General features: G+C 38.2%; 1 protein-coding gene across 29 annotated transcripts in view; it reads left to right on the top strand.

Moving 5' to 3' along the window:
- The window catches only part of NRXN1 (neurexin 1), a 720,174-nt gene extending 708,735 nt beyond the window's left edge, over positions 1-11,439 (top strand). For all 29 annotated transcript variants that reach the window (XM_049833873.1, XM_049833872.1, XM_049833882.1 and 26 more), the window contains one exon: positions 10,468-11,439. In XM_049833873.1, the coding sequence (XP_049689830.1) occupies positions 10,468-10,775 (308 nt within the window). In that variant the 3' untranslated portion in view covers positions 10,776-11,439. The remainder of the gene's footprint in view (positions 1-10,467) is intronic.
- The last annotated feature ends 946 nt before the right edge of the window (positions 11,440-12,385 follow it).

The following is a 12,385-nucleotide window of genomic DNA, read 5'->3' as shown; positions in this document are numbered from 1 at the left end:
ATGCTCGAAGACTGGTAAGAAATATCGACATCAGGTTGCTATAAATCATACAAAGCTCTCTGTTAACTCGCACCAGACCTTCTCCACTGGTGCGTAAATGATGAACAGTTTTCCTTGTGTGTGAACTTTGAGGGTGTATTCATATTCCACGCGTATTCTTGCTAAAGTTGGATGTTCTCATTTCTGTAATGTGTATAAGAATGGCAAACATTCATGATGTAAATACTGGGCTTATTTGTATGGCAGTACCTAAAGCTCTACTTCATGCTTCAGATGCATGCAGACAACATGAAAAGGCAATTCTGGTTCAGAGAAATTTATTAAGTGACAATTATCAGTACTGCTGTTACTTGTTCAGTGGTTTGGAGTTAGACATCTCCACATCATAGACAAAACCAGATGGTGATGTTTCTAGTAGTTTGCAGAAATTTACTCATTTTATGAACAATAATTCAAGAAAAATTGGCACATTACTCAATACTCCTGAAGGAGTGGCCCATGCAAGAAGGCTCTGTTATTTTTCTTTCTTTTAAAGATGTAAAACACCGCTTGTGATTCAGTTCTGAAGGTATTTACAGGCAAAGCCGAAGCATATGTTCCTGCTGTGATACTGGGACTGGGATGTGAATGCAGAGAATTAAACCAGGCACTCCACTATTTCCCACTTGTGGGGAAAATCCCTTGTGTCACAACCCATTTAATATTCATTCTCTCTTGTTTTCTCTCTCTCTCTCTCTCTCCCCACAAGTATATGCATATGCTCTTGAGGGCTTACCTTCCTGACTTTCCCTAGAAAAATTTTCAGGAAACACTCTTGCTCGCATATAAGCAGTTGCTTGATCTAGTCTTTTTGCTACTCCCAGGTAAAGAACCTGCCTTACAGACCATTCCAGCATTAATCAGAGAGTGAGATATGTCCAGAATGACTCAAAAAAAAAAAAAAAAAAAACCTAACAAAGTACAAAATTACTGAATAAGGTATTACATGGACTTTAAAGAATTAATTGACTGCTAATGCAGTGGCTTTGTCAGACACACAAAAAAAAGAAATTGGATCTGTGAGTTTGCTCTCTTAAACAAAGCAGTCCTGATTTGCAAGACTGGTATTCAAGATTTTCAATAATACAGCTAATTAAGCCCCAGTTTCTGTGCATGTATCCCTAATATGTGAAAATAGGTTCTAGGCAGTTCTAAATCTTTTCTGATTCTTAGTTGTTAGCACAGAAATAAAGATATTTATGCTTTGACAGCCTTCACTATGAGATGTTTCCACCATTTTCAAAGGTGTAGATCTTTTTAATCTGGAATCAAATAATCACTTAACTGAAGAGCAGGGTGTAAAATACCCCCAAAACATTTTGGGGTTTTTTTTGAACTATCATGAAGGATTTTTTTATTTATATTTCAATAGATAAAATGTATCACTCATTTAGATGCTTATAATCTATCTTTCTTTTCTAAAATACCGAGTCAGATCATACCAGTTTTGTGGCCCATGCTGATCATGCAAATTGAAGTTTTCTGAACTCTGACAGAGGGAACAATCTCTACTTTTTCTTCTAAAGTATGGTCTTTCCAGTTTGGGACAGAAGCGCAATACACAATTAAAGTGTAAGAAAACCAGCACTGACCTGTCCTAATCTGCATCTTGAGAAGAGAATTTGGTTTTCTGGTTGTTTTGTAAACATTAGATTTACTGAAACCACTTAAATAAAGCCAAATAAAGATTATGTAGACTCTCAAAACATTTTCCATGGGTGGATTTCACACACTGACATTGCTTGAAAAATGCAGAAAATAAGCAAATTAGTATTTGCAAAACTGAGGTTTTCAGAAACAGTTAAGTAATTTGCTCACTTGAGTGAGACTTTTGTCTGATTAAATAAGGAATTTTGGAAAGGCAGAGGATTTGCTTGCACAAGGCTGAAGTGAATAGCTGATCGAATCTAGAACAGGTTCCATTAATCTTCATGGAAATCTGCTTAAAAATCCTAAATTAAAGAGTATAATTCTAAAGATTGGTCGTTTGAGTCAAGCTTACACTTAGAACCAAGACTGCACATAGATTGTTGACATAAATAAAAGAGTTGTTCTAGTTTGTTTGAATTTAGACAATGTGCTACTGGTGCCTTGATTAATGCAAGCCCATTGTGTTCCTTGAGCTACGCTTCATTCTGGCTTGATTTGCTACATCTAGTGCATATATTTTCTTGCATACTGTATTGTAGACACTAGCAATACTGAAACTATTTCTTGTCACTTTGTAATGCATATGCATTGAATTTCCCTCTTTTTGTGGAAAAAACCCCTTTTCTTCAGGTCTATTTATCATCCTTGGCTTTATGGACATGGTAGAAGAAAGACAATATTTTGCAAAGGTATGAAAAGGTTCATAGCCAAAATACTGGCCTGAATTAACATCATATTGCTCAACCTCTATGCCAAGTCTTTCTCAGACCAAATTTGAACAACGGGATGTTAAATCAGGTCCTTAAAATTGTATAGGAAATTTGCTTTACCTCCGCTACTATTTGGGGGCAGGACCAGACGGAAAGATGGGAATCTGAGGCAGCCACCCCCAGCAAACAGAGGGAAGATACAGTTTTGCTAAGGAAGCGAGAAGCTGGCTGCTCTGCGTGCAGGAACAGGGCAGAGGCCGGTGCTTTGCTTCTCTGAGTTAAATGACCCAGGGCACTGTCAATTCCAGCACTCTTTGGCAGCTCTTTTTTTTCTGCATTCAATCAGGGGAATTACAGGTGTGCAAGCAAACTGTTGTGCTTCTAGCTAACCATTTGCAATATCTGATAAATTCAATTAATCTGGTGTTACAAAGTAGTTAGTGTATGCCAACTGCAGCTTATCAACTAATGACCACGTTAATAGACTGCTGGCAGTGAACGGGGTTGCTTACCCCACTGCCAGACAAAGGAGAGAAGGGCAAACGGTAAACTTTTTGCTGGTGTTTTCTAGCAATCAGTACAGTGTGAATTTTCATTGTCTCTTGCATACCTAGTAGTAGGACCCTGGCTGCTAATTTTCAGCCACCTGCTAACACCTAATTTAAACTTCAGCAGAAACGTTGGGGTTTTTTTTTAGTGTGTGACCAGTATTTGACAGCCTGCAAAAGTGGCAGGTGAATGCTGACAAGCTTGAGAACGAGGTATTCTCTAATGATACTGCTTATAAATAGAAGCAGGGAAAATTCAAGGCAAAAGTAACCTATAATGAGGATGCATGTACCTGAAATAGTCTAACCTTAGGCTATCTCCTTCTAACTGTATAAAGACCTGAATGAAACCTTGTTCTGCTGTGTTGACATGCTGTTCTGGCCCATAGGTTTCAAAACCAGCACTTCTCCTGAGGATAAGAGCTGTGGTCTAGATTCGGGACTTTGACAGTTTAAATGTAAGCTGGCTTAGACAGTAGATTCTGATCTATATACAGCACATGTTGTGAACATACCCTTTAAAAAGTTACAGAAAAGGGATAAATGAAACGAAAGATGAAAGCAGCGTGAATATGAGAATCATATTCCAAAACAAGACAAAGCTTTACAGATATCTCAAACTTTTTTCCTTGTGCTAACCTCAGAGACACCAGGATTGTTTTATAGAGTGTGACGAGAGAAGCAAAGAAAAACAAGGTGGTCTTATTAATTTTAATAATTTTACCATGAGAAAAAGAATCAAGTGTAATTTATATCAATTCTGAAGTCCATTTATCTTTCTCTTCCCGCCCCCAGAGAAGCATATAAGGTCTTGGCAGTAATATTTTTCAGGCTGGACAAGTGTAGCTATATCTGCAAGTTGTATCTGAGCCTTTGTTTAGCGGGTGTAGTTTGGTTTTTGTAGCCATCGCATTTCCAATGTGGGTGCATGTATATTCTGGATGTCTTGAAGGCCTGGCCCCTTCTTTTCCCAGGCACATTATCAACTTTGTCAGTAATGGATCTGACTTGATGACAGTATTTAGAGCAAATTGAATGCAGTATGCTTTCAGCTCCAATATTCAAGCCATATATATAATGTTTGTGGCACAGACATTTATCTCCTCATGTAGTAGCTGCTTAGTGAAGGAGAACAGTCAGGGAATCACCCACGGTTGCAAAGATGAATGTGGGTGTCTGCACCTCCAGCTCATTTCATGAGCAAGAATCATTCCTTGCTCTACAGGCCAAGCCATCAGATTCCTCAGTCCTTACAACTACATTTTGGTATTCTCTTGCAGAAGACTGGTTCCTAGATTAGGTGGTTTGGGGTTTTTTTGCCTTTTCTAAATGAGATGATAATGGTAAAAATAGCAAGCAATGAAATCTTGGTCCTGCGAAGCTCAGTAGCAAAATTTTTGCTAAGTTCAGTGGGGCCCAAATGTCACTGTTGCTAACACTGTAAGTTTTTGGTACAAAGAAGCCAATCTTACAGTTAGCTGCCACCAAAAATTTATGTTTCCAGCATCCCTGCCCTTTTCTTGCTGTAACACTGGTGTTCGTTTGAGTCTTTGGGGACCTAGAGCTGCAGGCAACTAACTGAGCAAAAGATACTGGTTTAGCTGTCTGACCTGGTTCCCCGTGATTACAGCAGCTTAGCTCTAGCTTGAAAACATGCTATCAGTAGGGTAATATTCGTGTTTTGTCTTCCTTATGTTATCCTGTTTGCAAAAGCATTTAATTTTTTTCCTGTTTAGGAATACTTCAATTTAAAATCTAGACTACCCACTGACTCTGCTGATCAGTCAAAATTTCTGAAGCAAAGTAATGAATTACCAAAGATTTCCCAGAACACGCACAAAACTGGGATAAATTACTTCATGTAGAAATGAAAGAAGCAGAGGTGCAAAGGTGAATGACAAATGTAGAAGTGGGGAGAGGTAGGACTGACAGCTGAACTGGTAAAAGGAGAAAGGATCCATATTCAGAGGCAAGGAATACTAAAAGAGGAGCATTAGAATTGAAAATGTTAAAATATACTAATAAAAAGGGTAAGAGCACAGGGCCGAAGACTGCTAAAAACATTAAGTGATATATTGGTTTATGTTTTCCATTTTGGCTAAAATTAAATTTAGTTTTGTGGAAAATTTTTTCACAAAAGCTTCTCATTAAACTGTGTGAAATATTCCCCTCAGCTCTGCAGAGCATATTAATTTACAAAACCCATTGATTTGGTATGCTCTATCAATTGGCACTGTGCTACCAACTAACCTATCTCCCTTTAGACTTATGTTGACATTTAACAAAGGTTGAGACAGCAACCATTCTACCTCTCAAACACAGGAAAAAAATGTTACTTGCAAAACCTGCAGTCCTAAGGAGTTCATAGCATTTGTAAGTTATTTGAAGTCAATATATGGCAAATCATTGCACTTGGAAATAAGCACTCTATTCTGTGCTTCTTAGGAAAACAACCTTTTTTAGCTGTGGATGGGGTTTCTCTGGTAGACTATTTTTATGACTAGCTAAGTTAGTTAATGTCACTTTAGAGTTATTTTAATGCATTATATCTTTCCTTGTGAGAACCTTTGAAATTTCAATTTATAGGAAGTAAAGAACCTGGGTTTGTGCACCAAAGAGTAGAACAGATACCTTAATAATTTTCTCTTTAACACCTTTGAGAGTAGGTTATTGTCTTGTTCCCTCAAACTCAGTAAGCACCTGACAGATTTCTTAGAACAAATGTAATGGCATGGGTTCGAGATGGCAAATGTAGCTCGTCTGCTCATAAGCACCACACCTCTCCACCACATCACCGTGTGTTGTGCGTGTAGGTCTCAGCTCCCATTCTCTCTGAATCATGATGCCATTACGATCACGGAGCATAGAGTGTGCGTTACGGCAACGCAGCTAGTTTTGTGGTACCTCTCACATGGATTAGGTCGTGGCTTTGGGTATAGACTATTCCAAGTCTGATGAAAGTTTGTCACTGAGCTGTAGCTGCCACATGTGGAACCACCTCATATTCCTTCCTTCCCATGGCAGCTCAGTCATTGATGGACATCCCCTGGGAAGCCAGTTCTTGCCTCCCCTCAAGAGCCACATTGAGGCTGGATGGGAAGGGAGCAGGCTGAGATACCCCTGTATTCACACTTGGGTGGGTTTGAGCTTAGACTCTTGCGCAAGTTTACAACAGATCCTCGTCCTGGTTTTGCAATTGGGCTGCATTTATCCCACCGGTTCAGCAGAGAAGGCGCTGAGATTTGTTTTTCAGATGTATTCATTGTAATGAGACGTTGAAATTGCAGTGAGCTCAGAAACCAGTTCGCCAGAATCCAAGAATGCTACAGAAAGTCGACCACAAACAGGTCTACAATGATAGCACACAGAGTGAAAATTACTGTGTCCTGTAAATAATTGCCTTCATGCCTCATTGCAAATGCAGTAGTTAAACATTCTTGTCTTGTGAGTAATTTCCTATTCACAGTTTGTGAGAAGGCATAAATGTAAAGAAAACAGGTTTGGGGTCCTTTTGTTGGGTTTTTTGTTTTGTTTTTAAGTCTGCTAATTTCAATTCATGAACACCATGGGAGCCTGCAATTCCAATTTTCTTTTCACAGTATTAATGAAAACTGGGCACTGAAAACAGTCAGATTTTTCCCTCTAAATTTTAAACCACTTATAAATACAGTCAAGAATAATAACTTTCTAATCCATTATTACACAATGTAAAACTGTGCTCAGTTGCTATTATTTCATGCAAAGTTTTTCATAAGTAGTAGAAGAGGCTTTTAAAAATCAGTCCCTTCTAAGCTGGTCTTTGAGGCAATCCAAAAGGGCTGGTTATGTGCTGTTAAGAGGAAGAGCTGTGCATCAGAGAAGTTGTTTTAAGAAGGGATTGTTGCCCCACAAGATGACTTTTACTTCCTCTCACTGTTATGGCATGGTCTGAGCATTATCACAATCTTTATGATTCTCTCTTGTTCCTAATCAAACTATCCTCAACTTACAGATTGTTTTAGGATTTTTTAGAGATGACTTCTTCTTAAAAATCGGGGTCTTTTTAATGACATTTAATCTTAAACATTCATCTGTAAGGTATTTTGCTTCTCATTTACAATAAGAAACTTTATCTGGGATGAAGTTAGTGTCTTTTTGATGCTGCAGGACACTAACAGAGACTGCAACCCAGTCGCAGACAAGGTAACCCATAGACATACCTCTGCTGCTGTGCCGGGAGCCAGACTCTGACTGGTTCGGCCACCAATATGCTGGAAAGAAAACTGCATCATGTATTTCTCAAAGAGTTGGGAAGCAAAGAGCAAGATTTCTGTAACCTTATAATCTTCATTCGCTCCCCATTGAGATCATCTGTTGTCCCTTGCGATAGTTCCTGTCTTGCAGGGGGAAAAAAAAACCCACAGGTAAATTCCCTTTGGGTACTCCAATCTTGGTCAAATAAAGGTCCTACTTAAATAGAAGGCAGCTGCTTCAGCAGTGTTATGGATGGGGATTGGTTTATTTACACAGATTTCAGAAGAAGTGTAGGCTGGCCTTTTCCCAGTGGCCTTTTCCTCCCTGTCTCAGAATAGGACACTTGCTTTAGCGTGTGCTCCATTAGCCTTTCCTGCCTGAAATGCTCGCAGACAAACCCATGTGCTTTGTAAACTTTCCTCTTATTTCCTCCTCCTTCATTTGTCTTGAGAGGCCCTGCTAGGTTAAAAGCATAATTTAATGTAAACAGAAGAAAAATAGCAAGAAGTCATTTCCCTTGTGGAACTGCTCCTTTTACAAAAGTCCAAACAAATGTAACAACAGATGCTTTGAAGATGTTGTAAGTTTAAATAACATTAATTTAGTGGTTGAATATTCCTCAGACAGCTGGGATAAATGAGATAATTGTGAAAAAATTCTTAAAAATAAAAGGATGCCATCAGGTGAAAGGCAGGAGTTTAGGTAATGTTGAAAAATATTCCTTACATGTTTTTTTTTAGGTTGCAGTGTTAAAAGAATGTTTTCCTCTGAGCAAGCTGTTAAGTGTCATTTAGTAGACATTAATTGTAAAGTTAGTTGATGGCATTTGGCCCAAATGTCTGTATTTTAAAGAGAAAGAGCAGCTGTTAGTCCATCAGGTATTGACAGAGTTTATTCAGTTGCTTCTATTATTTCTCAGACAGAAATTAATTTCCTGAAATCACATACAATAAGATAAGACTTTGTCTCATTTTCATTCACTGTGGAAATACTCAGGAGTCTTTATTCTGCAACAATGCATTGTCTCTTGTAAAAGAATAAATGACACCCTATGTGTAAAAGAATTAGCATTTTCTACAACAGCTACAATGAAGAAACAGGATCTAAACCAGTCACTGACTACTTTGGGACAGGCCATGTTTCTTAGTAGGGTGGCATCTACCCTGAAATGAGAAAAAATCTCAGAGCCTTCTGAAGCAAAACTTCCAAGATCTCTTGTGTAGTCATAGAAAATACTGATTGTACCAACTTGTAACAACTAAGAACTTTCAGAGGGGGGAAGAAAAAAAGTTAAGATACTACTTGACATGAATGACAGTTTTCTTGATTCTTACTGTGGTGCCTCTGTTCTTTCAGCCAAATAAAATGTCACCTTCTTTAAACCTATGTGGGATAACTGCCAGGAAGTGGTGTTTCAACAGTAAGAACACAAATCACCAATAAATAAATGATGAATAATACCAAGGCAGGGAGGGAACTTAGTTTTGGCTTTTTTTGCTGTGTTTTATTATTCATAGGCCGATTGTAGATGTCTGTAGTGGGTGGCTGCTTTTAATTCTGGTTGTCGAAACTTGTTGCAATTTTTTGACCAGTGTTGATAGTTTGAGCGGCATTACCTTCACTGTACCATCCTTAAAATCATCATCTTCCTATTATGTCTTTACAGTGAAAAAAAAATGACTATGGGGCATAATGTACTTTCATGCACCTTGAGCAAGACACTTCCCTAATACACTTCAATAAAATGCTAGTCGTAGGCAAGGCCTGATAAAGCTAACATTATGAATGTGTTGTAAAACTAGTGTTTAATAATACTCCTAGTTAACATTTATATTTTACTGACTGCATTTTTAGCCATGCATAATGATTTAAAATGTGGTTTCTATAAGCCAGCCTGGATGCTTAATGAGAGTGTTCTGCACTGCTCAGTGGGAAACCCTGGTTCACTCACTGCTTGTTTCTTGCTCCTGAGCTCCGCAAAGGCTGGCAGTGCTGAGGGTACACAGCCTCTCAGGAGTTTGGAAATGCTGGTATAATCACAGGAATATTGCATAGACCCAGGTCACTTCATTTTTGTCCATGACGCTTGCTAAGTTACAGAAGAAGATCTATCTCAGCTATTGCCACTTAAAGCGATTCTATACAAAGATCTGCCTCTCCTCCTTCTGGAAAATGCAATAAAGGAAGGAGGTAATGGGAAATGCATAAGCATTGTGTGTGCTGTGAGCGTTTATCCTAGAAATTCCTCCTGGAATTAGGCTTTCATTCCACATGGCTGTGCAAGGGGACAAAATGTCCCAGACAACACAATAGTTCCTATCAAGAAGACTTTACTGTCTGAAGACATAGGTCAGTTCAGTTCATATCACAGCTGAGAAGGCCAGAGTCTGGCCTGAGAGGTGGGTCTTAGAAGGCTGAGTCCTTGGTCTGTGCAATTGGAGAGTTTTTTTCTGGGCATAAAGCATTGCTTGAAGGAATGTCTAGTATTGGCATCAATGACAAAAAGAGGGAATGGGAGAAGTTGAGTGAAAAAGTGCTCTAACATGTAGCCGTATTCAAGGAGGACTCTGTGAATTAGAAAAGAGAAGGTAGGGTTGGATAGCGCTCTCAAAGTAATAAAAGTAGATATCATTAATTCAGGAAAAAAAAGAAAAATTTTAGAAGGCTAGGAGAAATTGAGAAGCTTGCTGAGGGAAGTCTAAAGGAGAGCTGGTGATACCTTATTTGTAGCCAACTTATTGGCTGTTATCATTTATTGTTAGAAGGAATTTTGGGGGTTTTTCCCCCCATCCTGTTTGGTAGTCTGCCTTATCATCACTGGCACTTCTGATCATAACATGTGTTCTCAGTAAGTACTATAGTATCACTTTTTGTTCTTTACAGAAGGAGAGAAAGAAAGGGAGGGAGTGGAAGAAGGAGATCCTTTCCTCCCAGATGTTTGTGTTCTGGCATTTAAATTGTGGCACGCCTGTTATTTCAGGTTATTTAGGCATTCTTTGCTTAATAACAGCATTTGGAGAAACTATACTTTTGAAGGCTAAAACAAGATTTTCTTTGCTGTCCTTTTCCTTGTTTAAAAGCCTGTTTACTTGTGCTGACAGCCATGAGAATGGAATGGGATGCAAACCTAAATGTTTTCGGACCGGTAGAGTAGGGTACATTGGTAGGCAGTCGTGACCTAGTGAGTGCAATTAGAAGGATGCATGTTTGTAGCAGGTAGATATGACTAGCTCCTCAATATGAAAACTCAATAATAACCTCTCCCTTATTTCATTATCTACCTACAGCAAATCCTACCAGGGCAGGAGGAGGAAGAGAGTACCCTGGCTCGTCCGAGGTGATTCGTGAATCCAGCAGCACAACAGGCATGGTAGTTGGGATCGTGGCAGCAGCGGCGCTGTGTATCCTCATTCTCCTGTATGCTATGTACAAGTACAGGAATCGAGACGAAGGATCGTATCACGTAGATGAGAGTCGAAACTACATCAGTAACTCAGCACAATCCAATGGGGCTGTGATCAAGGAAAAACAGCCCAACAGCGCTAAAAGTTCCAACAAAAACAAGAAAAATAAGGATAAGGAGTACTATGTCTGATCTCAACATCTAAAAGAACGCTTGTATAGAAATAGTCTTCATTTTATCTGAGACATAATACAAACTTATTTACTTTACTTTTTATGAAGCACATTCAAAAACAAACAAACAAAAAAGACAGGGAATGCAATCAGAAAGGAAAGACTGTTTTTAAAAACAAGCATTTCATGCTCTTGTTTTTCAGAAACAGGAGCTGATAAATTCCCTAACATCCACAGTGTTTTCATTTACTCTGCCTGTCTTTATGTTGCTGGAACATTTCTGAAAGACAATGATGACACCACGCATTCATAAAGCAAGGAGTATTACTACAACATCAAGGCACAATATGAAACAAAACAAATTAAAAAAACAAAACAGGAAAAAAAAAAGAAAAAAGAAGCTACCTATGATTCTGGATTTAGCCAAAGTGCTAGCGCTTTCTTGAGAAGTAAGTTAGTCTTATTGTCAGAGAAGACTGTCATTATATATGGTGACTCAACAAGCAAACATAAAGAGTTTGCCGTCTGGTGCAGTGAAGCAGTGATTGGAAACTTGCATTTGAAACAAAGTGCTGGCTTTTCTGAAGACTTACGTAGAAATACTTTCAAAAAGCCCCTTTCTGGTTGTGAGGAAAATAGTACGGAGGCCTTATTTTCAAAAACAAAAACAAAAATCTGGAATATAAGGCACATTTCCACAAAAAAAATAAAAAAAAAAAAAAAGAAAAAAACAAACAAGAGGGCATAGATGCAATCATTGGGAAATTTTCATGCACGCTTAATATGTTATTACATATGTTTATATAAAAACACATCTATATGTGCTTTCTGGACTGTGATAAGTGATGTTTTATAGCCTGTTGTATAGAAAATGCAAACTATATCTGCTCTTCAGCCATTTTTGGTAAACTCAATGTTATAAGTGTTGCTAGGTATAGAGAGTTTTATGACATCTGGAGCAACAGACATACTTCAGTTTTTTTGCAGCCATTATAAATTGTCCCAGACTTCTTCCCCTTTTTTCTTTTTTCTTTTTTTCTTTTTTTTTTTTTTTTAATTTACAGTGTAGTGGTTATACTAAGGGGGATGTGTATGAATGTATATAAGAGTCAGCTAATTTTTTTCTTACCTGTACAGCCTCTATTCTGTTGCAGTTAAGTTTTAGTAGTTTGTATGAAAGAAGTGGACTAGAAAGCAAAAATATATCTCTACTGTAATTTGTCTTCTCCCTCCTATCCCCATCTCTTGCTCCTAATATGCATCAATGATGTTGATCAGAATGGCCAATTTTCCTAGAAATATACATTCATTAATTAGCTAAATATTTAGTGACTTAAACTGGCCTTTGGCTTCCAGTCAAAGCTTCACTATTGGAGAGCATGGTTTGCCTTACAGAAACCTTGTTCTTAAGAAATTATGAGAATGATGAGTTTCTTGAGAATCTTAGGAAGTATCATATAGTGTTTATCTGGCATTCAGTTATATGAACGACAGCTACTACAGCATTGGGTGGTAAAAGATCCCAAAAGACCCATTTTATTTATCCAGGCTGATTCTACTGCAGAATTTACCCCTTTCTCCAAAAAGGAAATAATCTTGAGGTGCACAATAGTATTTTTCAATGGGCAT

This window comes from Accipiter gentilis, chromosome 30 (genome assembly GCF_929443795.1).
Source record: "Accipiter gentilis chromosome 30, bAccGen1.1, whole genome shotgun sequence".
Taxonomy (NCBI): Eukaryota; Metazoa; Chordata; class Aves; order Accipitriformes; family Accipitridae; genus Astur; species Astur gentilis.
Note: the sequence above shows the minus strand (reverse complement) of the source record. Positions and strands in the feature narration are given on the sequence as shown.